General features: G+C 47.6%; 1 protein-coding gene across 1 annotated transcript in view; it reads right to left on the bottom strand.

Moving 5' to 3' along the window:
* The window catches only part of LOC144696327 (uncharacterized), a 239,292-nt gene that overhangs the window by 56,965 nt on the left and 159,071 nt on the right, over positions 1 to 23,256 (bottom strand). Inside the window, exons 9-11 of the mRNA XM_078567544.1 lie at positions 15,312 to 15,510; positions 13,227 to 13,251; positions 788 to 822 (exon numbers count right to left, since the gene is read on the bottom strand). Coding sequence (XP_078423670.1) covers positions 788 to 822; positions 13,227 to 13,251; positions 15,312 to 15,510 — 259 coding nt within the window. The remainder of the gene's footprint in view (positions 1 to 787; positions 823 to 13,226; positions 13,252 to 15,311; positions 15,511 to 23,256) is intronic.

Genomic DNA, 23,256 nt, shown 5'->3' with positions numbered 1-23,256 from the left:
GAAGAAATTCCTCCTTATCTCAGTCCTTAATGGCCCACCTCTTCTGAGACCATGTCCCCTGGTTCTGGAACCCCCAGCCAAGGGAAACATCCTTCCTGCATCTACCCTGCTGAGCCCTTTAAGAATTTTGTATGTTTAAATGAGATCACCTCTCATTTTTCAGAGAATAAAGGCCCAGTCTATTTGATTGTTTGTCTTAGGACAATCCCTCTACCCTAGGAATTAATTTAGTGAACCTTTGTTACCTCAACCTGAGGAAACAGACAGAGCCTCAGTTTAACATCTCATCAGAAAGGTGGCACCTCTGACAGTGCAGTACTCCCTAAGTACTGAAGCACCAGTTTAGATTAGTTTAAAAGGAAGAGATTAAATCACAACTGACATGCCTATTAATATGCTCAGAGTTAAGACAAAGGAAAAAGTTAAAACTCTGGTGTGGGGGGTGGGTGGGGTGTGCTGGTATTATTGAACTGCTGAATGTATCACAGGTTCTATATGACAACTGCTAAATAGATAAATAGCTGAATGTATCACGGGCTCTAAACGCTAACCGCTGGATATATCAATGGCTGTATATGTCAATGTTTGAATATAGAAACAGCCTTTGAGAGTCTTCCTACTCACAAGATGGTTGGAAACAGAAAGGGATCAGATTGAACACATGGGATGTGAGGGAATCAATGAGTTCACTGCATCGTTTGTCCCTGATGCAAGTGTCTGGACTTAGTTGAGAAGCAATGCACACAAAGCCCAGAATTCCCCAATTGCACTGACCAGTTTAACTTACCTTAATGGCTGGTAGGTCCATGTTGTCCTGGTTACCTGAGGGTCAAAGATACAGGTTGATAGCAGCTCAGTTTTGATGTAGAATATATTTATCTGCAAGGCGTAACATTCATCATAAAGCAAGGTCTCAGGAATTCTGTGGCTCTGCAGAGGTGAGTGTATGCGTGTGTGTTTGGGGGGGGAGTGCAGTGGAGGGGGGAGTGGTGGGAAGAAAAAGAGGGAATAGGGAGGGCAGAGAGCGTCGAGGGCAGAGAGCGTCGAGGGCAGAGGGCGTCGAGGGCAGAGAGCGTCGAGGGCAGAGAGCGTCGAGGGCAGAGAGCGTCGAGGGCAGAGAGCGTCGAGGGCACAGACCGTCGAGGGCACAGACCGTCGAGGGCACAGACCATCGAGGGCAGAGTGGAGGGGGAGGAGAGGAGGGAGAGGAGGGATGAGTGAGGGTAGAGAACGGGCAGGGTAGAGAGTGGGCAGGGTAGAATATGAGGAAAGAAGCAATGGACAGAGTGGGAGAGGCCAAGGAGAGTTGGAACAAACATATGGAAAGTATAGAAAGACAGGATAGGAAAAGGACAGAGAAAGAGAGGGAGAGAAGAGTGACGAGTGAGGCAGAGACAGGAAGGACAGTCAGGGAGGGGCTAGAGAGAGAGGGAGAAGGTAGAAAGGGCGAAGAAAGAGAAGAATAAAGTGAAGAGGGCAGTGAGGGAGATAGCAGCAAAGGAGCAGACAGAGAAGGAAAGGACAGACACAGGCAAAACACATGTGGACAAGACAGAAACAGAAGGTAGAGAGAGAGAGCACAGACATGGAGTGAGCAGGGGGAAAGAAGAGAGCGGCAGAGGACCGAGTGCAAGAGGTCAAATAAGGCGAGGACAGGGAGGGCGAGGACAGAGAGGGCGCGGACAGAGAGGGCGCGGACAGAGAGGGCGCGGACAGAGAGGGCGCGGACAGAGAGGGCGCGGGCAGAGAGGGAGTGGACAGAGATGGAGTGGGCAGAGAGATGGAGTGGGCAGAGAGAAGGAGTGGGCAGAGAGAAGGAGTGGGCAGAGAGAAGGAGTGGGCAGAGAGAAGGAGTGGACAGAGAGAAGGAGTGGACATGGAGAATGAGATCAAAGATGTGGGACAGATTGGTGGAGGACACAAAGAGTGAATAGGGAACTGGAGGATAGAAGGAGACGAGACATGGGCAGAACACACAGGCAGCAGACTGAAAGAGGAGAGAGAGAGGGGACAGGGAGAGAGAGAGCGGACAGGGAGAGAGAGAGAGAGGGGGGAGAGAGGGGGAGAGAGAGAGGGGGACAGGGAGAGTGAAACAAAGCAGGGACAGAGAGAGAGAGAAGGAAACAGAAATGGAAACAGAGAGAAGACAGAGGGAGAGAGGGAAAGGTAGAGAGAGAGGAAAAGGTAGGGAGAGAGGGGAAGGTGGGGAGAGAGAGAGAGCAGAGAGGGAGAGGACAAAGAGGGAGAAGATGTCTAAAGTTGGTGTTTTTCCAGTATCTACTCCACATCAGTAGGCGTCCCTTATCAAAAGTTGCTCCATATCAGTAATTTCTCCATCTCAGTACCTGCCTTTGATCAGTATCAGCACCTCATTCGCACCTGGTCTGTCCCTGTAGTTGCCCCTTCTGTGGCATTGCCCTTTATCAATATCTGCCCCTTATTAACACCTGCTACTCCTCAGTATTTGCCCTTTATCAGTATCTAATCCTTCTCCGTCACTATCCCTCATCAGTATCTGCTCCTTCTCTGTAGTCCGAGATCCCTTTGTTTCTCAGTCCCATTCTTATCCAAATGGTATGTGACCTTCTTATCCTTCTTAGCAAAATGCACCACCTCATACTCATCTCCACACAGCAGGTTTTATTTACTAAAGTCCAACCGTACAGACTGCAGTTTGACATTACAATTAGTTTACTACACACTGCCTCAGCAGTTGGGAAATTTTGCAATGTTGCTCTCAGCAAGTTACAATAGTGTTCCTCTCAGTTACGTGTCACCCAGTCCTTTATGGTACTGAGAATTGAACGTTGACGAGAATTCAGTCACAAAGGTCAAAGGTTTTGGCAATGCTGCATTTTTTTTTTACGGAATGTGAGCGTCGCTGGCTGGGCCAACATTTATTGCCCAGCCCTAGTTGCCCTTGAGAAGGTGGTGGTGAGCTGCCTTTTTGAACCGCTGCAGTCCATGTGGTGTAGGTACACCCACAGTGCTGTTAGGAAGGAAGTTCTAGGATTTTGACCCAGCAACAGTGAAGGAACGGCGATATATTTCCAAGTCAGGATGGTGAGTGGATTGGAGGGGAACTTCCAGGTGGTGGTGTTCCCATCTAGCTGCTGCCCTTGTCCTTCTAGATGGTAGCAGCTGTGAGTTTGGAAGCTGCTGTTTAAGGAGCCTTGGTGAGTTCCTGCAGTGTACTTTGTAGATCGGTCTTGTCCAATCCATGGTCCACAGCTCATGGGCTGCAAGAAGCCCCTCCATGTGGCCCCCAGAGTGATTGCGGAAAACATCGGTAGGACAGGTCAGTGAGTTCCCCCCAGTCCCTCCCCGCGTTCCCCCCAGTCCCTCCCCGCGTTCCCCCTGGTCCCTCCCCGCGTTCCTCCCGGTCCCTCCCCGCGTTCCCCCCGGTCCCTCCCCGCGTTCCCCCCGGACCCTCCCCGCGTTCCCCCCGGACCCTCCCCGCATTCCCCCCGGACCCTCCCCGCGTTCCCCCCGGTCCCTCCCCGCGTTCCCCCTGTCCCTCCCCACGTTCAACCGGCGATCAGCGCTCCCCTTGGTGGGCACCCATGTTCAGGCAGCGCTAGGCCTCAGGCCTCACTCTAGGTGTCTCCTCCACTCTCATCACACCTCCCTGCCCCCACTGCCAATTTGGCGAGTGAGGGTAAATAAACGTGTGAGGGTGGGTTGGTCAGTAGGTGAGGGTGGGTGGGTGAGGGTGGGTCAGTCAGTGAGTGAGTGAGGGTGGGTGGGTGAGTAAGGGAGGGTGGATATTTGGATGTCTGAGAGAGAGGGTGAGTGTGCGTGTGTGTCTGAGAGAGAGAGGGTGAGCGTGTGTTGTTTGGAAATAGAGATAGTTTAAGTAAGTTATATATTTATTTGGGTGTGTTAGGAATAAGGTATATCTTTAAGTTCAAGTTTGATGTGTAATTCTGTATTTGTGGGTTAAAGGGTGAAACCTGGGATCTAGTTTCATTTTAGAGTGGAGACAGCAGGTCCAAGTCTTTGTTTGTGTGCCTGCATTCTAATAGATTCTCTGACTCTTGAAGGGAAGAGGTTAACAAGGTTAAAAAAAACTATGCTGTTGCCTAGCAACAGGGGGCCCCACAGAACCGGAAAAGTAGTTTCAGTTCAGTTGAAGCCACGGTACCTGAGAGGCTGGACAGCAGAGGACAGATAGCAAGTCCCAAACTAAAATTGAAGTCAGCTGTCAGGAGAAGCTGGGCACAGGAAAAGGAACTGCAGAGGCAGGTTCCAGAAACTAAAGAAGAAATTCCCCAAATCCAGGGGAGTGGAACAGGGAAGATCCAAGAAGACAGCCTAGTCAAAGGACAAAGACAAGAATCTGGAAAAGGTCCTGTTCTGTGGAATTGAAAGTAAGGGGCAGAGAGGAAGGTCCAAGCTTCAAGCTTAAAGAGAAGAAAGCAGCAGGATGCAGAGTCAAAGCAATCTAGGTGTGCGAGAAGCCAGAAGATCCAAGGAGACAGCGTAATTCTTTACTATGGGCACTTGAAGCAATGGTGTTCTGTTGGCACAGCTGAGGCAGTGAAAGAGAGTGTATGGAAGGGAGCTTGAATGCACGTGGCCACACAGGGGACAGGAACATCAAAGAAGAGTTCAAAACCCTGGAGGTGCACCCTTGTGGAAGGCATCTGAGAGGAAGCGTTGTTTGGGAGAAGATTCCAGAGCGAGTTCTTCGTGAGTGAAGATTGGAAACCCTTGTGTGAAAGACAGAGTTCAGTGAGACCGATTGGCTCACAGTGTGACAAATGTCTGGGGGTAGTTGGGGAGAGATCCATAGCATGTGTTTGGGGCGGCATCTGTCACTTGGTTTCAGAGTGTGGTGTGTCTGACCACAGGTCACCTATTGGCTTACATGGACTGGGCACTTACTGTGAACATTAGAGTATAAGATAGCTTTTGTAACTTGTGTTATCCTTACGAATCTGTATACATCTGTAAAGGTTTAGTTATGGGTGAAGGAGTATTATAATATAATTCATCTTGTCTGGTTTCATAAATGTTTTATTCTTTTGTTTAAAGTTCATAAGCTGACTCCTGTGATTCTATTCAGTAGCCACTTTCCATGTATCTAAGCAAAAAATAAAAGTTAGGATCTATCAAGCTGAGTTCCATCCTGGGATCAGGCTTGTCCAGGAGTGACATCAGCTGAGATCATAACTGTGTGTTTGAGGGAGAGAGAATGTGAGTGTGTGCGTGTGCGTATATGAGAGAGAGAGGGTGATTGAGTGTGTGTAAGAGAGAGAGGTGGCAAGTGTGTGTGAGAGGGTGTGTGTGAGAGAGAGGGTGAGTGTGTGTGAGAGATAGAGAGGATAAGTATGTGTGTGAGAGTGAGGGAGAAGGTGTATGTGTGTGTGTGTATGAAAGGGGGTGAGTGTGGGTGTGAGAGAGGAAGAGGGTGAGTTTGTGTAAGAGAGGGTGAGTGTCTGAGACAGAGAAGGGGTGTGTGTGTGAGTAAAAGAGAAAGGGAGGGTGAGTGTGATGGAGAAAGAAAGAGAGTGGGTGAATGTGTGTGAGAGAGAGAGAGAAAGGGTGAGTGTGTGAGAAAGAAAGAGAGAGAGAGGATGAGTGCACATGAGGGAGAGAGGGTGAGTGTGTAAGAGAGACAGAGACATTGTGTGTGTGTAAGGAGAGAGAGAGACAGGTAGTGAGTGTATAAGAGGGAGAAAGAAAGAGAGACAGGGTGTGTGTGTGTGTGAAAGAGAGACAGGGTGTGTGTGAGAGAGAGAAAGAAAGAGAGAGGCTGTGTGTGTGTGAAAGATAGGGTGAGTGTGTGTGAGTGAGAGTGAGGGAGTGTGTATGTGAGAGAGAGGGAGGGGGTGTGTGTGTGTGTGCTGTGTGTGTGTGTGTGTGTCTAACAGAAAGAGAGAGCAAGAGAGAGGGTGAGTGTGTTTGAGAGAGATAGAAAGAGGGTGTGTGGGTGTGAGAGAGAGGGTGAGTATGTGAGAGAGGGAGGGTGAGTGTGTGAGAGAGAGAGAGAGAGAAAGAGTGAGAGAGGGAGTGAGTGTGTGTGAGGAGAGAGGGAGTGAGTGTGTGTGAGGAGAGAAAGAGTGTGTGAGAATGAGAAAGATAGAGATGGTGTGTTTGAGAGAGAGATAGAGGGGGGAGAGAGGATGTGTGTGAGAGAGTGAGCGTGTGAGAGAAAGAGAGAAAGAGGGTGAGTGTGTGAGAGAGAGGGTGAGTGTGTGTTTGAAAGTGAGAGGGCGAGTATGTGAGAGGGAGGGAGAGAGAGAGAGAAGGTGTGTGTGTGAGAAGAGAGAGAGGGTGTGTGTGTGAGACGGAGGGTGAATGTGTATTTGAGAAAGAGAGGGTGTGTGTGTGTGTATTTGAGAAAGAGAGGGTGTGTGTGTGTATTTGAGAAAGAGAGGGTGTGTGTGTGAGAGAGAGGGTGTGTGTGTGTGTATTTGAGAAAGAGAGAGGGTGTGTGTGTATTTGAGAAAGAGAGGGTGTGTGTGTGAGAGAGAGGGTGTGTGTGTATTTGAGAAAGAGAGGGTGTGTGTGTGAGAGAGAGGGTGTGTGTGTATTTGAGAAAGAGAGGGTGTGTGTGTGAGAGAGAGGGTGTGTGTGTATTTGAGAAAGAGAGGGTGTGTGTGTGAGAGAGAGGGTGTGTGTGTATTTGAGAAAGAGAGGGTGTGTGTGTGAGAGAGAGGGTGTGTGTGTGTGTATTTGAGAAAGAGAGGGTGTGTGTGTGTGTATTTGAGAAAGAGAGGGTGTGTGTGTGAGAGAGAGGGTGTGTGTGTATTTGAGAAAGAGAGGGTGTGTGTGTGAGAGAGAGGGTGTGTGTGTATTTGAGAAAGAGAGGGTGTGTGTGTGAGAGAGAGGGTGTGTGTGTATTTGAGAAAGAGAGGGTGTGTGTGTGAGAGAGAGGGTGTGTGTGTATTTGAGAAAGAGAGGGTGTGTGTGTGAGAGAGAGGGTGTGTGTGTATTTGAGAAAGAGAGGGTGTGTGTGTGAGAGAGAGGGTGTGTGTGTATTTGAGAAAGAGAGGGTGTGTGTGTGAGAGAGTGGGTGTGTGTGTATTTGAGAAAGAGAGGGTGTGTGTGTGTGTGAGACGGAGGGTGAATGTGTATTTGAGAAAGAGAGGGTGTGTGTGTGTGTGTGTGAGGGCAAGAGCGAGAGGGTATGAGTGTATGTGAGAGAGAGGCTGAGTATGTGAGAGAGAGAAAGAGAGGGTGAGTATGTGAGAGAGAGTGAATGAGTGAAAGAGGGAGTGAGTGTGTGTGAGAGAAAGAGAGAAAGAAGGTCCGTGTGTGAGAGAGAGAGAAAGGGAGTGTGTGAGAGAGAGGGAGAGGGAGTGTGTGAGAGAGAGGGTGAATGTGTGTTTGAGTGTGTGAGACAGAGAAAGAGAGTGACAGGGTGCGTGAGAGACACAAAGAGAGAGGGGTGATGAGTGTGTGTGAGAGAGAGAGAGAGGCTGAGTGTGTGAGAGAGAGGCTGAGTGTGTGAGAGAGAGGCTGAGTGTGTGAGAGAGAGGCTGAGTATGTGAGAGAGAGGGCAAATGTGTGAGAGAGAGGGAGTTAGTGTGTGTGAGAGAAAGAAAGAGAGAGGGTGACTGTGTGTGTGAGAGAGAGAGATATAGTGAATGTTTGATTGAGAGGGAGAATGTGTGTGGGTGTGAAAGAGAGATACGGTGAGTGTGGGTGTGAGAGATAGGGTGAGTGTGGGTGTGAGAGAGAGGGTGAGTATGGGTGTGAGAGAGAGGGTGAGTATGGGTGTGAGAGAGAGGGTGAGTATGGGTGTGAAAGAGAGGGTGAGTATGGGTGTGAGAGAGAGGGTGAGTATGGGTGTGAGAGAGAGGGTGAGTATGGGTGTGAGAGAGAGGGTGAGTATGGGTGTGAGAGAGAGGGTGAGTATGGGTGTGAGAGAGAGGGTGAGTATGGGTGTGAGAGAGAGGGTGAGTATGGGTGTGAGAGAGAGGGTGAGTATAGGTGTGAGAGAGAGGATGAGTATGGGTGTGAGAGAGAGGGTGAGTGTGGGTGTGAGACAGTGAGGGTGTGAGAGTGTGTGAGGAGAGGGAATGTGTGAGAGTGAGAAAGAGAGAAATGGTGTGTTTGAGAGAGAGAAGGAGAGAGGATGAGTGTGTGTGAGAGAGAGAGGGTGAGTATGTGAGAGAGAGAAAGAGGGGGAGTGTGTGAGAGAGAAAGAGAGAGAAGGTGAGTGTGTCAGAGACAGAAAGAGAGAGAGAGGGTGAGTATGTGAGAGAGAGGGAGGGTGAGTTTTGTGTGAGAGAGAGAGGGTGAGTGTGTGTGAGGGCGAGAGAGGGTGAGTGTGTGTGAGGGAGAGAGAGGGTGATTGGGTGTGAGAGAGAATGTGAATGTGCATGAGAGAGAGGGTGTGTGTGTGAGAGAGATAACGAGACAGGGTGAGTATGAGAGAGAGGGGGTGAGTGTGTGTGTGTGAGAGAGAAAGAGTGAGAGTGTAAGTGTGTGTGAAAGAGAGGGTGAGCGTGAGAGAGAGGGGTGAGTATGTGCGTGTCTGTGATTGTGTGTGTTTGTGCATGAGAGAGAGGGTGAGTGTCTGAGTTAGAGGGTGAGTATGTGTGAGGGAGGGAGAGGGGGTGAGTGTTTGAAAGACAGGATGAGGGTGTGTGAGAGACAGAGAAAGAGGGTGAGTGGCTGTGACAGAGAGATAGCGAGGGTAAGTGGGTGTGTGTGAGAGAGAGGCTGTGTGTGGGAGAGAGGGTGAGTGTGTGTGAGAGAAAGAGGGGATGAGTGTGTGAGTGAAAGAGTGACTGTGTGTGAGAGAGGGAGAGGAGTGAGTGTGTGAGAGAGAGGATGAGTGAGTGTGTGTGAGAGAGAGAGAGAGAGAGGGTGAGTGGGTGTGACAGACTTAGAGAGGGTGAGTGTGTTTGAGAGAGGGAAGGGTGAATGTTGGTGTGCAGGGAGGGTGGTGAGTGTGTGGTTGAATGAGTGCGAGTGATTGTGTGTGTGTGCCTGTGCATGAGGGAGACAGAGAGCTGGGTGTGTGTGTGAGACAGAGGGAAGGCTGAGCGTGAGTGTAAGAGAGAGAGTGTGGGTGTGAAAGAGAGTGTGTGTGAGAGAGGGAAGGTGTGTGTGTGTTTGTGTGAGAGAGAGAGAGACGGTGAGTATGTGCAAAAGAAATAGAGGATGAGTGTGTGAGAGAGAGAAAGAGAGAGGGTGAGTGTGTGAGAGGCGGAAAGAGAGAGGGAGTGTGGAATAGACAGAGCGTGGAAGAGTGAGTGTGCGAGAGAGAGAAAGAGGGTGAGTGTGTGAATGAGAGAAAGAGAGGGTGAGTGTGTATAAGGGAGAAAGAGAAACCATGAGTGTGTGAGAAAATGAGAGTGTGAGAGAGAGAGGGTGAGTGTGTGACAGGGAGAGAGAGGGTGAGTGTTTGTGAGGAGAGAGAGAGACAGTGAGTGTGTGTGACAAAGAAAGAGAGAGAGAGGATGTGTGAGACACAGAGAGAGCGATGAGTGTGTGTGAGAGAGAGAAAGAGAGATCGCGAGTGTTTTTGAGAGAGAAAGAGATTGTGCATGTGTGAGACGGATTGTGTGTGTTTGAAAGAGAGAGCAAGAGTGTGTGTGAGGAGAGAGAGGGAGGGGGTGAGTGCATGTGAGAGGGAGGGGGTGAGTGCGTGTGAGAGGGAGAGGGTGAGTGTGTGTGAGAGAGAGAGGGTGGGTGCGTGTGAAAAAGAGAGAGAGGGTGAGCGTGTGTGAGAGGGTGAGTGCGTGTGAGAGTCAGAGGGTGTGAGTGCATGTGAGAGGGAGAGGGTGAGTGCTTGTGAGAGAGAGGAAGATAGTGAGTGCTTGTGAGAGAGAGAGGGTGAGTGCGTATGAGAGAGAAAGGGTGTGTAAGGGTGAGATAGAGAGAGGGTGAATGTGTGCAAGAGAGTGTGGGTGTGTGCATGTGAGAGAGAGAGAGAAAGGGTGAATGCATGTGAGAGAGAGGGAGTGAACCTTTCTGAGTGGGGGGGGAGTGCGTGTGAGAGAGAGAGTGAGAATGTGAGTGTGTGTCTGTGAGAGAGAGAGAGAGACAGAGGGCAGGTGATTGTTGTGTCTGATAGAGAGGGCAGGTGAGTGTGTGTTATTGTGTGAGATAGAGAGGGAGGGGGGTTGTGCATGTGTGTGAGTGTGTGCTTGAGAGGGTGAGTGTGCGTGAGAGAGAGAGGGTGAGTGTGTGTCTGTGTGTGAGAGAGAGGGTGAAGGTATGTGTGAGAGAGAGGTTGAGTGCGTATAAGTGAGAGAGGTTGAGCGGGTGAGAGAGGGTGAGTGCGTGAGAGGAGGGTGTGTGCACGTGAGAGAGATACTGTGAGAGGGTGGATGAGTGTGTGTGTCTGAGAGAGACCGTGGGTGAATATGTGCGTGTGTGTGTTTGTGTGTGTGTGTGAGAGAGAGAGGGCGGGTGTGTATGTGTGAGACAGATGGTGAGTGTGTGCGAGAGAGAGAAGGTGTGTGCATGTGAGAGAGAGAGATAGGGTGAATGTGTGTGTGAGAGAGAAGGTGGGTGAGTGTGTGTGTCTGAATGTGTGTGTCTGTGGGAGAGAGAGAGAATGTGTGTGAGAGTGAGAGAGAGGGGGTGAGTGCGCGTGAGAGAGAGAGAACGGGTATGTATGTGTGAAATAGAGAGAGAGGGTGAGTGCGTGTGAGAGAGAGAGAGAGAGGATGAGTGCGTGTGAGAGAGAAAGGGTGAGTGCGTATGAGAGAGAGGGGGTGAGTGCGTGTCAGAGAGAAGGGGTGAGTGCGTGAGAGAGAGCGAGGGTGAGTGCATGTGGGAGAGAGAGGGGGTGAGTGCATGTGAGAGAGAGAGGGGGTGAGTGCATGTCAGAGAGAAGGGGTGAGTGCGTGTCAGAAAGAGAGGGTGGGTGTGAGTGAGAGAGAGAGGGTGAATGCGTGTAAGAGAGAGAGGTGGTGAGGGTGTGTGAGAGGGAGAGAGAGAGGGTGAGTGCGGGTGAAAAAGAGAGGTTGAGCGCGTGCAAGAGAGAGGGAGAATGCGTGTGAGAGAGAGAGGGTGTGAGTGCGTGTGAGAGAGAGAGAGGTTTAGTGCATGAGAGAGAGTGAGTGTGTATGAGAGAGAGAAAGGATGTATAAGTGTGAGAGGGAGAGTGGGTGATTGTGTATGTGTGAGAGAGAGGGTGAGTGTGTGTGAGAGAAAGAGAGAGGATGAGTGCACGTGAGAGAGAGACAGGGGGAGTGTGTGAGAGAGGGGGTCTGGTGAGTGTGTGTCTGAGTGTGAGTGCGCGTGTGTGCATGTGTGTGTGTGTGTGCGCGTGTGTTTGAGAGAGAGGGTGAGTGCGTGTGAGAGAGAGTGAGGGTGAGGGCATGTGAAAAAGAGAGGTTGAGCGTGTGTGTTTGTGAGAGAGAGAGAGAGAGGGGTTGAGTGTGTGTATCTGAGGGAGAGAGAGGGAGGTGTGTGTGTGCGTGTGTGTGTGATGGAGTGAGTGTGGAGTAAGTGGGAGGGGTGTGTGTGTCTGGATCACTCCCAGTCTCAGGGTTCTCTTTCACCCCTACCCACACACACCAACAGACACTCTCATCCACACTCTGAGGTGAGGGAGTGAGCTGGCCACACACTCTCATCCTTTCACACTCAAAAATTCATCTTAATTTTTAAAAACTTAGTAATAAATAATTAATTTATTCTTGTGTTTTTGCTTTGCTCGGCAAGTGGTTCTTTTCATACATCAATTTTTTTTCTTAAATTTTAATGTTGTGCCAAACCTTATCTTTCCGAAATTTGCTCATCAGCCCCCTGAATGTGAGAAAAATTGAAATGTGGCCCCTTCCCCATGTGAAAAGGTTGGACAAGCCTGTTGTAGATGGTACACGCTGCTGCTACTATGCGTCGGTGGTGAAGGGAGTGAATGTTTGTGGATGGGGTGTCAATCGTGGGCTGCTTTGTCCTGGATAGTGTCGAGCTTCTTTAGTGTTGCAGGAGCTGCACTCATCCAGGCAAGTGGGGAGTTTTCCATCACACTCCTGACTTGTGCCTTGTAGATGGTGGACAGGTTTTGGGGAGTCAGGAGATGAGTTACTTGTTACAGGCTTCCTAGCCTCTGACCCACTTTTGTAGCCACAGTATTTATATGGCTAGTCCAGTTCAGTTTCTGGTCAATGGTAACCCCAAGGATGTTGATAGTGGGGGATTCAGTCTTGAGTTGCTAGAACTGTTCAAAATCTATCCCATTTAGCACAGTGGTAGTGCCACACAACACGATGGAAGGTATCCTCAATGTGAAAACAGGACTTCATCTCCAAAAGGAGATTCCACAAAGTCACTCTTACCAACACTGTTATGGACAGATGCATCTGCGGCAGGCAGGTTGGTGATGATGAGGTCAAGTATGATTTTCCCTCTTGTTGGCGCCCTCACCACCTGCCAAAGACCCAGTCTAGCAGCTATGTCCTTAAAGATTTGGCCAGCTCAGTCTGTAGTGGTGCTACCAAGCCACTCTTGGTGATGGGCATTGAAGTCCCCCACCCAGAGTACATTCTGCAGCCTTGCTTTCTCCAATAGATGTTCAACATAGAGGAGCACTGATTCATTAGCTCTCTCTCACATAGAGGGAGGGTGGTATCTGGTATTCAGCAAGAGTTTCCTTGCCCATGTTTGACCTGATGCCATGAGGCTTCATGGGGTCTGGAGCTGATGTTGAGGACTCCCAGGGCAATTCCCCCCTGAGTGTATACCACTGTGCCACCACCTCTGCTGGGTCTGTCCTGCTGATGAAACAGGACACACCCATGGATGGTGATGGTGGTGTCTGGGACATTGTCTGTAAGGTATGATTCTGTGAGTATGTCTGTGTCAGGCTGTTGCTTGACTAGTCTGTGAGACAGCTCGTCCAATTTTGGCACTAACTCACAGATGTTAGTAAGGAGGACTTGCAGGGTCAACAGGGTTGATTTGCCGTTGTCGTTTCCTAGGTTGATGCCGGGTGGTCCGTCCATCCTATAAGGATGATGTTAAGTGCTTTTCAGTCATAAGGAGCAACTTATCATCAGTAACAGAACCTATTCAGTGAGAATACTGCAATGGGCAGGATGTGTTTGTCCTAAAAAGGTCAACCGGTATTTTTGACAAGAACCTGGACAGGTCCTATCAGGGGAAAGATCAGCTGGGGTAAGAAAGCTGAGATTGTGTGGGAAAGTGTAAAGGAGCGAGTTTGTGGCATATCACTTCACTGTCTCTGGTCCAGTAAAACAGTATTAATTCTTAATTCTTAATATTCCAAGTTTTAAAAGGACACTCCTTACCTTGCAACTCTTTCGGCCACTCCCACTGCAAGCAAAAGATAGAAATTGTTTTAATGGTCATCCGTTATAATTAAATAGAATATTCTCAACACAAGCATTGAATGATGGTTAAAGTCATTAGTTGTTCGGAGAGCTGCCCATTTCATGGTGTGGGCTCGCTACGTAGAAATAACATACAGTACTAGTTGGCTGTTTAGTATTGATTATGTTGGCTTTATATATATTATTATAATATATATATTATTATTATATTCACTTTATATATATATATATATGTATATATAAAATGTACTTCACTGATTTTGAGAAGGCATTAAGACATGGGATATCCACCACATTTAATCGACTTGCTAGCCAAGCTTCATCGTAAGCAACAAGCTAGAGTCAGAGTTGCAAGCACCCTCTCGGAATGGTTCAGAGTCAAAAAGGGTGTTAGACAGGGGTGTTTGCTTTCAACATATTGATCCAACATCCCAGCAGAAGTGGTTATGAGAATGACACCTGATAGATATAAAGATGGGATAGCGATTGGCAGGCAGTGAGTTTTGAATCTTCAATATATTGATGACATTATTCGGAATGCTAACTTGGTAGAGGAACTGCAGGAGCTGGTCTTGATCAGTTAGCCAGAAAAACAATCTCCTGATTAATGTTGACAAGACAAAGGTGATGGAAATTGTTGGAAAGATCTGCAAGGTTCTGATTAACGGTGCTCGGCTTAAACAGGTACCTTCCGCTATCTTGGGTCCCTCATCACGGAAGATACAGAGTCTACCAAAGAAATTCAGGCAAGACTTAACAAGGGTCATGGCGTTGTGAACTCACTTAAATATGTTATAGGCGGTAACTTTCGTGGAGTGGCAATCAGAGTCAGATTGCACTCCGCTCCTAGTTACTTACTCTGAAATGCAGCCACACCTTTCTCGCCTGACCTTCCAACTTCAGCCAGGCGAGAATAGTGCAGTACAGCGGGTTCTTGAGGCCTTCAGTCGAGTGCAGGAGTGTCGGGGAAAAGGAAGATATGGCCCCTTTTTACAGCACTAGCTGCCATAAAGCAGATAGTTTTAAAGGTCTAGCTACTTTGAGAAGCCAGGAAGAAGGTAAGTGTGTAAGGTAAGTGCGTAGGATTGGGGGGCGGAATAGGGTGATTCAGGGGGCTGGGAGTGGTCAGTGGGGCTGGGGTGAGATAGGTGGTCAGGGGGTGGAGGTGGTCAGTGGGGTGGGGGTGGTCAGTGGGAGGTTGCCAGTTGGGGAGGGGTCAGATGGTCAGTGGGGGAGTTGAGTGGTCAGTGAGGGGTGGTTGGGTAGTTAGTGGGGGGGTCAGGTGGACAGGTGATGTGGTCAGTGGGGAGTTGGAGAGGTAGTCAGAGGGTGGGGGTGTAGTCAGGGGGTTGGAGTGTAGTTGGGGGGGTTGTGTGGGGAGTCAGGGGTGGGACGGTAGTCAGGATGGGGGGTAGTCAGGTGTCCCTCGGCGGGTAGTCGGGGGTGGGAGGGGAGTGGAAAGGTGGTGGGGAGGTTGAGGGGTAGTTGGGGTGGCCCTGAGGAGGTTCAGAGAGGTGGGAAGAATCCCATGGGGGGTCGAGGTGGGTCAGTACTGCGGTTACCCAAGAGTTAGAAGCAGTTTTAATTCTTCTAACTTTTTCTAGGTAACTACTAATGTAAGACAATTGGAACCATCCAAATTTTGCGATTTAAATCGCATTATCGAATAGTTCCCAATGCAAGGTAATTGTCCAACAAAAGTTAGAACTTCCCGGCCAATTACCATGCAACCCTTTACATGGGGACTCCGGGTGGGTGGTTGTGGGGGGGTGGGGGGGGGGGGTCCCCTGGGCACGGTACCCCGGAACTCAGAAGTTATGATACCTCTGATTAACAATCTGTTTCAAACAGAGATCAGGTTCTCTCTCACAAGTGTTGGGCTGTTGTTTGGTACTGATAGATGCTGCCACTTTAATCATACAACAGTGATCTCCATCACAGTCAAACACACTTGAAATCCTCACAAATCAAAACTTCATAAAATGTGGTGGGTAACACATGATTCACCTAAACAGCACAGAGACAATGTATGTCTTTCCTTACCAAAATGATTTTCACACCTTCTCCCAATTCCTGGGCTCCTTCCCTCGATTCCTGGTCTCCTTCTCTTAGTTCCACGGCACTTCTTGGATCCGTGACTGAAACCACAATCTTTATGCCAGAGGCATTGATCATTTTTTCACACTCAGGGCATGGTTTTTTAGAGGAAAACAGCACCCCAGAATCAGTGCCTGTGTGGAACCTTTAAGAACACAAATCAGCAGTTGATCAGAATATTGAGGTTAATCCATTGTGTATTGCACTGAGCAGCAGAACTTGATTTACAATCTAATTTGGTATAAGTTGAAGTAGTGAGACCACAATATCTTGAGAGGATGGCACAACCCAAAGTGAACTGGGAAGGGAGTGAAGTTGAAACTGCATGTAAACAGTACTTCCCAAAAGGGAATTTGACCAGAGTGGGAATTGGCAGTAGTGGAGGAAAGAGATAGAAGAGTTTAATTGAAAGTGAAATGGATAAGAATGCAAACTTCAAATTTAACTATAGTATAACTATCACTTATAGTAAGAATGTCAGGACTGAAAAGGTCAGTGATGTGTGGATCCTGCAGTATGTGGATGTACCAAGTAAAAAGGTAATATATCTGTGGGAAGTGTCACTAACTGAGCTCAAGTTCTCAGAACCAAAGTGAAGTTAGAAACAGCACAAGGGATTTTTGGAACAAGACAATGGTTTTGGTCTTCCCAATATTTAGTTGGAAGAAATTTCTGCTTATCCAGTACTGGATGTTGGACAAGCAAAGTGACAAATCAGAGGCAGTGAGGTAAAGCTGGGTGTCATCAGTGTTGATGTGGAGCTTCAGGTATTTTTGGAAGATGTTGCAGAGGGGCAGCATGTAGATGAAAAATAGGAGAGGGTTGAGGATAGATCTTTGGAGGATTCCAGAGGTAATGGTGTGGGAGAGGGAAGAGAAGCCATTGCAGGAGATTTTCTAGCTATGAATGGATAGGTAGGAATAGAAGGGCGAAAGGCACAGTGAGGGCAAAATTCTTGAACTGCATTCAAGAGGACTTTTTAGCCAGCACTTAACAAGCCCAACAAGAGGGGGTGCAATTCTAGATTTAGTCTGAGGAAATTAAGCTGGGCAAGTGGATGAAGTGGCAGTGGGTGACAATTTTAGAAATAGTGACCATAATACAGTTAGAATTAGCATCATTATGGAAAAGGACAAAGATAGAACAGGAGTGAAAGTTCTAAATTGGGGGAAGACAAATTTTGAGAAACTCAGAGGTGAGCTGGCAAGAATGGACTAGATACAGCTATTAGAAGGAAAAACAGTGACATATCAGTGGGAGGCATTCAAAGGCGAGATTCTATGGGCACAATGTAGACATGTCCCCACAAAGAAAAGGGTGGTACTGCCAAATCTAGAGCCCCTGATTACCCAAAAGGATACAGACCAAGATAAAACAGAAAAAGAAAGCTTATAATAGTCATAAAAGACTTAATACTTTAGAAAGCTTAGAGAAGTATAGAAAGTACTGGGGTAGGTAAAAATGGAAATTGGGAAAACAAAGAGAGGATATGAAAAAATATTGGCAGGTAAAATCAAAAAAAACCCAAAGATGTTTTACCAGCACATTAAAAGCAAGAGAATAGCTAAGGAAAGGGTTGGGCCTAAAGAGATGTACATGGTAACTTGTGCATTGCTGCAGAAGATGTGGGCAGGGTTCTCAATGAGTACTTTGTCTCTGTCTTCACTAAGGAGAGGGACAATGCAGACATTCTAGTTAAAGAGGAGGAGTGTGAAACATTAGATACAATAAGTATAGTGAGGGATGGAGTATTGGAGGGACTGGCATCCTTGATGTCACCAGGGCCAGATTGATTGGATCCCAGGCTGTTAAAGGAAGCCAGGGAGGAAATAGGGGATACTCTGAGGATCATTTTCCAATCCTCACTAGATTCAGGTGAAGTACCAGAGGATTGGAGGTCTGCAAATGTTGTACCATTATTTTAAAAGAGTTCAAGGGATAGGCCAGAAAATTATAGACCAGTCAGTCTGACTTCAATGGTGGGAAAATGATTGGAATCAATTCTGAGAGACAGGATAAACTGTCACTTAGAAAGGCACGGACTGATCAGGGACAGTCAGCATGGTTTTGCTTGGGGAAGATCGTGTCTTACTAACTTAATAGGATTTTCTGAGGAAGCAACAAGGAGGATTGATGAGGGTAGTGCAGTAGATTTTGTCTACATGGATTTCAGTAAGGCATTTGACAAGGTCCCACATGGCAGACTGGTCAGGTAAGTGAGATCCCATGGGATACAGGGGGAGGTGGCAGGTTGGATCCAAAACTGGCTCAGTTACAGGGAACAAAGGGTAATGGTCGATGGATGTTTTTGCAAATGGAAAGCGGTTTCCAGTGGCATTCCACAGGACTCAGTGTTGGGGCCCTTGCTGTTTATTGTATATGTTAATGATTTGGACTTAAATGTGGGAGGCATGATTGGGAAATTTGCAGATGACACAAATATTGGCCATGTAGTTGATAGTGAAGAGGATAGCTGTTGTCTCCAGAATTATATCAATGGCTTGGTTGAGTGGGCAGTAAAGTGGCAAATGGAATTCAATTTGGAAAAATGTGAGGTAATGCATTTGGGGAGCGCAAACAAAGCAAGGGAATACTCAATAAACAGAAGGATATTGAGAGGGGTTGAGGAAGTGAGAGACCTTGGCGTGCATGTCCGCAGGTCCCTGAAGGTGGCAGGACAGGTGGTTAAGGTGGTAAAGAAAGCATATGGAATGCTTTCCTTTATTGGACGAGGTATTGAATACAAAAGCAGGGATGTAATACTGGAACTGTATAAAACGCTGGTTAGGCCACAGCTGGAATTTTGTGTACAGTTCTGGCCACCACATTACAGGAAGGACATAATTGCTCTGGAGATAGTGCAGAGAAGATTTACAAGAATGTTGCCAGGGCTTGAAAGTTGCAGCTATGAGGAAAGATTGGTTAGGCTAGGGTTGTTTTCCTTATGTCATGACTCACTGGGGATAGTGTGCTGTAATATCAAGCCCCACTGCTCCCGGAGCCACGATAAATATGAAAAATTTGACCAAACCACCAGATTACCCCAATTCTACTGAACTGTTTAATTTAGGTTAACAGAATACAAGCACCAGGTTTGTAAACTTAATGAGTAAATAACTGTTTATTGAGCAAACTGTCATTAACCAGTGGCAAAAGAAAGAAATATGAACTGTTAATTTCTAACTAACCTTATTTATAACTATATGACTCTACCCCTTCTTAAATCCCTATACACACACATATAAGACACATAAGACACAGAAAAACATGGATTTTAAGGATGGGATAAAACAGTTCAATAGCACCAATTCTGAGTACAGGATTCGATGGGTTGATTTTGATCAATATCTTCCAAATTCCTTTCAGTTCTTGTTGATGACACGAGGTGGTCTTCCAGCACTTTCAGTATTTAGTTCACTGGTTGAGCACTTGCCTCTCAATGTCTCTAACAGTGATTTTCCCCTTTGCGTCTTGACAGGGTTTTCAGAGAGAGAGAGAGCAAGTTATAGAGATGTGAGGAGAAAAAGTCAGCTAGCTATTATTGTGGAATTACTGGAACCTTTCACGCACAGGAGAAAGAGGCTCCTTTCAGGCTAGGAGCTATTCTGCTGTACTGTCCTCACACAAAACCTGGTCACCTGATCAGGAGCCAATTAAAATATTGTTGCCAGGCAGCTCCCTTGGTGGAGTACTCCTTTCCGGTACCATCTTGTCTTTCATGGCACACTCTGTTCCAGGACTGCAACATTGTACACATCTCTCATCCTGTTCCTCTGAACATGTCTTTCAAACTGCAGCCATTGTAATCTTAATCCACATCACAGTCCAACAGAAATAAAAATATATGTTCCTTACACTTAGAACAGAGGAGGCTGAGGGGTGACATAATTGAGGTGTACAAAATTATGAGGGGCCTAGATAGGGTAGACAGCAAAGACTTGTTTCCCCTAGCTGAGGGGTCAATTACCAAGGGACATAAATTTAAGTGATTGGTAGGAGGATTAGAGGGGACATAAGGAAAAACTTTTCCATCCAGAGGGTGGTGGGCATCCGGAACTTGCTGCCTAAATTGGTGGTTGAGGCTGAAATGCTCAACTCATTTAAAAGGTACCTGGATCTGCATCTAAAGCACTGTAACCTGCAAGGCTACGGACCAGGTACCGGAAAGTGGGATTAAATTGAGCAGCTAGTTTCTTTTTCATCTTTTTCTGGCTGGCACAGACATGATGGCCTCTTTCTGCGCCAAAACTTTTATATGGTTCTGTGGAACCAAATGAGTGCAGTCCTGAACAATGAAGGAGAGATATTGGAGAAGGTTGGTGTGGTCAAAGAACAGAAGAACATCAGAAGTAGGAGCAGGAGTTGACCATTCAACCCTTCAAGCCCACTCCACCATTCAATGAGATCATGGCTAATCTTCTACTTCAACACTATTTTCCTGCATTATCTCCATATCCCTCGATGTTTTTAATATGTAGAAATCTATCAATCTCAGTCTTGAACATATTCAACAACTGAGACTCCACAGCCCTCTGGGGCAGAGAATTCCAAAGGTTCATCACCCTCTGAGTGAAGAAATTCCTCCTTATCTCAGTCCTAAATGGCCTGCCCCTTACTCTGAGACTGTGCCCCTTCGTTCTAGATCCTCCGACCAGGGGAAAAATCTTTCCTGCATCTACCCTGTCAAGCTCTTTAAGAATTTTGCATGCTACAGCCAGCTTAAGGAAGACAAGGCAGGTATCCCACTTTCTAACCAGTATTCAGGTTTGAATACTTATGAGAATGATTGTTCCTCTGGGATCTGCAGCCAGAGCCTAGTCTATGTTATCACAGCTGGCTCAGCTGCACAGGGGTGAGGTGGGGGGGGAGGGGAGGAAGATTGGAAAGGACGACAGGGCAGGTTGAGAAAGCGCTTAATAGAGTATATTAAGGCTTTATAAAGGCAAGGAACACAATACTGCCCCATCAGTCTACTCTCCATCATCAGTAAAGTGATGGAAGGGGCCATCAACAGTGCTATCAAGCAGCACTTGTTTAGCAATAACCTGTTTACTGATGCCCAGTTGGGTTCCGCCAGGGCCACACAGCTCCTGACCTCATTACAGCCTTGGCTCAAACATGGACAAAAGAGATGAACTTCCAAGGTGAGGTGAGAGTGACTGCCCTTGACATCAAGGCAACATTTGACAGAGTGTGGCATCAAGGAGCCCTAGCAAAACTGGAGTCAATGGGAATCAGAGGGGAAACTCTCTGCTGGTTGGAGTCAAACCTAGCACAAAGGAAGATGGTTGTGATGGTTGGAGGTTAATCATCTCCATTGCAGGACATCAATGCAGTAGTCCCTCAGGGTAGTGTCCTAGACACTAGAAACTGAACTGAACTAGCTATATAAAGATTGTGGCTGCAAGAGCAGATCAAAGCCTAGGAATCCTGCCGCGAGTAACTCACCTCCTGACTCCACAAAGCCTGTCCACAATCTACAAGGTGCAAGTCAGGAGTGTGATGGAATACTCCCCACTTACCTGGATGGGTGCAGCTCCAACAAGACTCAAGCAGCTCAACACCATCCAGGACAAAGCTGCCCACTTGATTGGCATCACATCCACAAACATTCACTCTCTCCATCACTGACGCACAGGAGCAGCAGTGTGTACCATCTACAAGATGCACTTCAGGAATTCACCAAGGCTCCTTAGGCAGCACCTTCCAAACCCAGAACCACTACCATCTGGAAGGACAAGGGCAGCAGACACATGGGAACACCACCACCTGGAAGTTCCCCTCCAAGTCACTCACCATCCTGACTTGGAAATATATCACCGTTCCTTCACCGTCACTGGGTCAAAATCCTGGAACTCCCTTCCTACATCACATGGACTGCAGCGATTCAAGAAGGCAGCTCCCCACCATTTTCTCAAGAGCAATTAGGGATGGGCAATAAATGCTGACCTAGCCAGCGACGCCCACATCCCGTGAATGAATAAAAAAAGAGGAAAAACTTTTAGGCTGGCAGGACAGGTGATGTGTCAAGGCTGCAGCACGTGGGAGCTCCTGGACAACATTGTGATCCAGGGCTAACATGTCTGCAGTAAGCATTTGCAGTTCAAATAACTTTGGGTCAGAGTTATGGAGCTGGAGGCTGTGCTGCAGACTCTGCAACATATCAGGGAGGGGGAAAGTTACCTGATGCTTTGTACCAGGAGACAGTCACACCACTTAACATAGGGTCTTCTGATTTGGTCAGTGGTCAGGGACAGGAGGGTATGACTGAGTAAAGCAGGTAAGGGGACTCAGAGGACAGCAGTGCAGAAGTGTGAGCCTCTGTAATTGTCCAATAGGTTTGAGGTTCTCTCAGCTTGTTTGGATGAGAGTGGGGGCTGCAGGGTGGATGAACAAACTGACCATGGCAATGGTCAGGAAGCCATTCAAGTGGGGGGAATGAAAAGAAATGTAGTGGTAGTAGGGGACATTATAGTGAGGGGGATTGACCCTGTACTCTGTGGCAAAGAGTGAGAGTCCAGACGGCTGGCTTCCTGTCTGGTGCCAGGATTCGGGACATCTACTCAGGGCTGGAGAGGAACTGAGAGTCATAGAGTTTTACATCACGGAAAGAGGGAAACTATTGGAGAAAATTCTGAAGGAGAGAAACTATCTCCACTTGGAGAGGCAAGGTTTGATCAGGGATAGTCAGCATGGCTTTGTCAGAGGGAGGTCATGCCTAACAAATTTGATTGAATTTTTTGAGGAAGTGACCAGGTATGTAGATGAGGGTAGTGCAGTTGATGTAGCTTATATGGATTTCAGCAAAGCCTTTGACAAGGTCCCACATGGGAGACTTATAAAGAAGGCAAATGCACATGGGATACAGGGTAATTTGATAAGGTGGATTCAAAATTGGCTTAGTTGTAGGAGACAGAGGGTGATGACAGAAGGATGTTTTAGTGACTGGAAGCCAGTGTCCAGTGGCGTAGCACAGGGATCTGTGCTAGGTCCCTTATTATTCATCATTTATATAAACGACATAGATGACTGCGGGGGCTAGGATTAGTAAATTTGCGGATAACACAAAGGTTGGCCAGGTGGTTAACAGTGAGGTTGAGTGTCTTGGGCTACAGGAAGATATAGACGGGATGGTCAAATGGGCAGATAAATGGCAGATGGAATTTAACCCTGAAAAGTGCGAGGTGATACACTTTGTAAGGAGTAATTTGACAAGGAAGTATTCAATGAACAGCATGACACTAGGACATTCTGAGGAACAAAGGGACCTTGGCGTGTGTGTTCATAGATCTCTGAAGGCGGAGGAGCATGTTAGTGGGGTGGTGAAAAAGGCATACGGGACAGTTGCCTTTATCAATCGAGGCATAGATTACAAAAGTAGGGAGGTCATGTTGGAGTTGTATAGAACCTTGGTGAGGCCACAGCTGGAGTACTGTGTGCAGTTCTGGTTGCCACATTATAGGAAGGATGTGATTGCACTGGAGGGGGTGCAGAGGAGATTCACCAGGATGTTGCCTGGGATGAAACATTTAAGTTTTGAAGAGAAGTTGGATAGACTTGGGTTATTTTCGTTGGAGCAAAGAAGACTGAGGGGCAACTTGATCGAGGTGTACAAGATTATGGGGGGCATGGACAGGGTGGATAGGGAGCAGCTGTTCCTCTTAGTTGAAGGGTCAGTCACGAGGGGACATAAGTTCAAGGTGAGGGGCAGGAGGTTTAGGGGGGATGTGAGGAAAAACCGTTTCACCCAGAGGGTGGTGACGGTCTGGAATGTGCTGCCTGGGAGGGTGGTGGAGGCGGGTTGCCTCACATCCTTTAAAAAATACCGGGATGAGCACTTGGCACGTCATAACATTCAAGGCTATGGGCCAAGTGCTGGTAAATGGGATTA

The sequence above is a fragment of the Cetorhinus maximus genome, chromosome 22 (assembly GCF_964194155.1).
Source record: "Cetorhinus maximus chromosome 22, sCetMax3.hap1.1, whole genome shotgun sequence".
Classification (NCBI taxonomy): Eukaryota; Metazoa; Chordata; class Chondrichthyes; order Lamniformes; family Cetorhinidae; genus Cetorhinus; species Cetorhinus maximus.
This window is presented reverse-complemented; position numbering and strand designations above follow the sequence as displayed.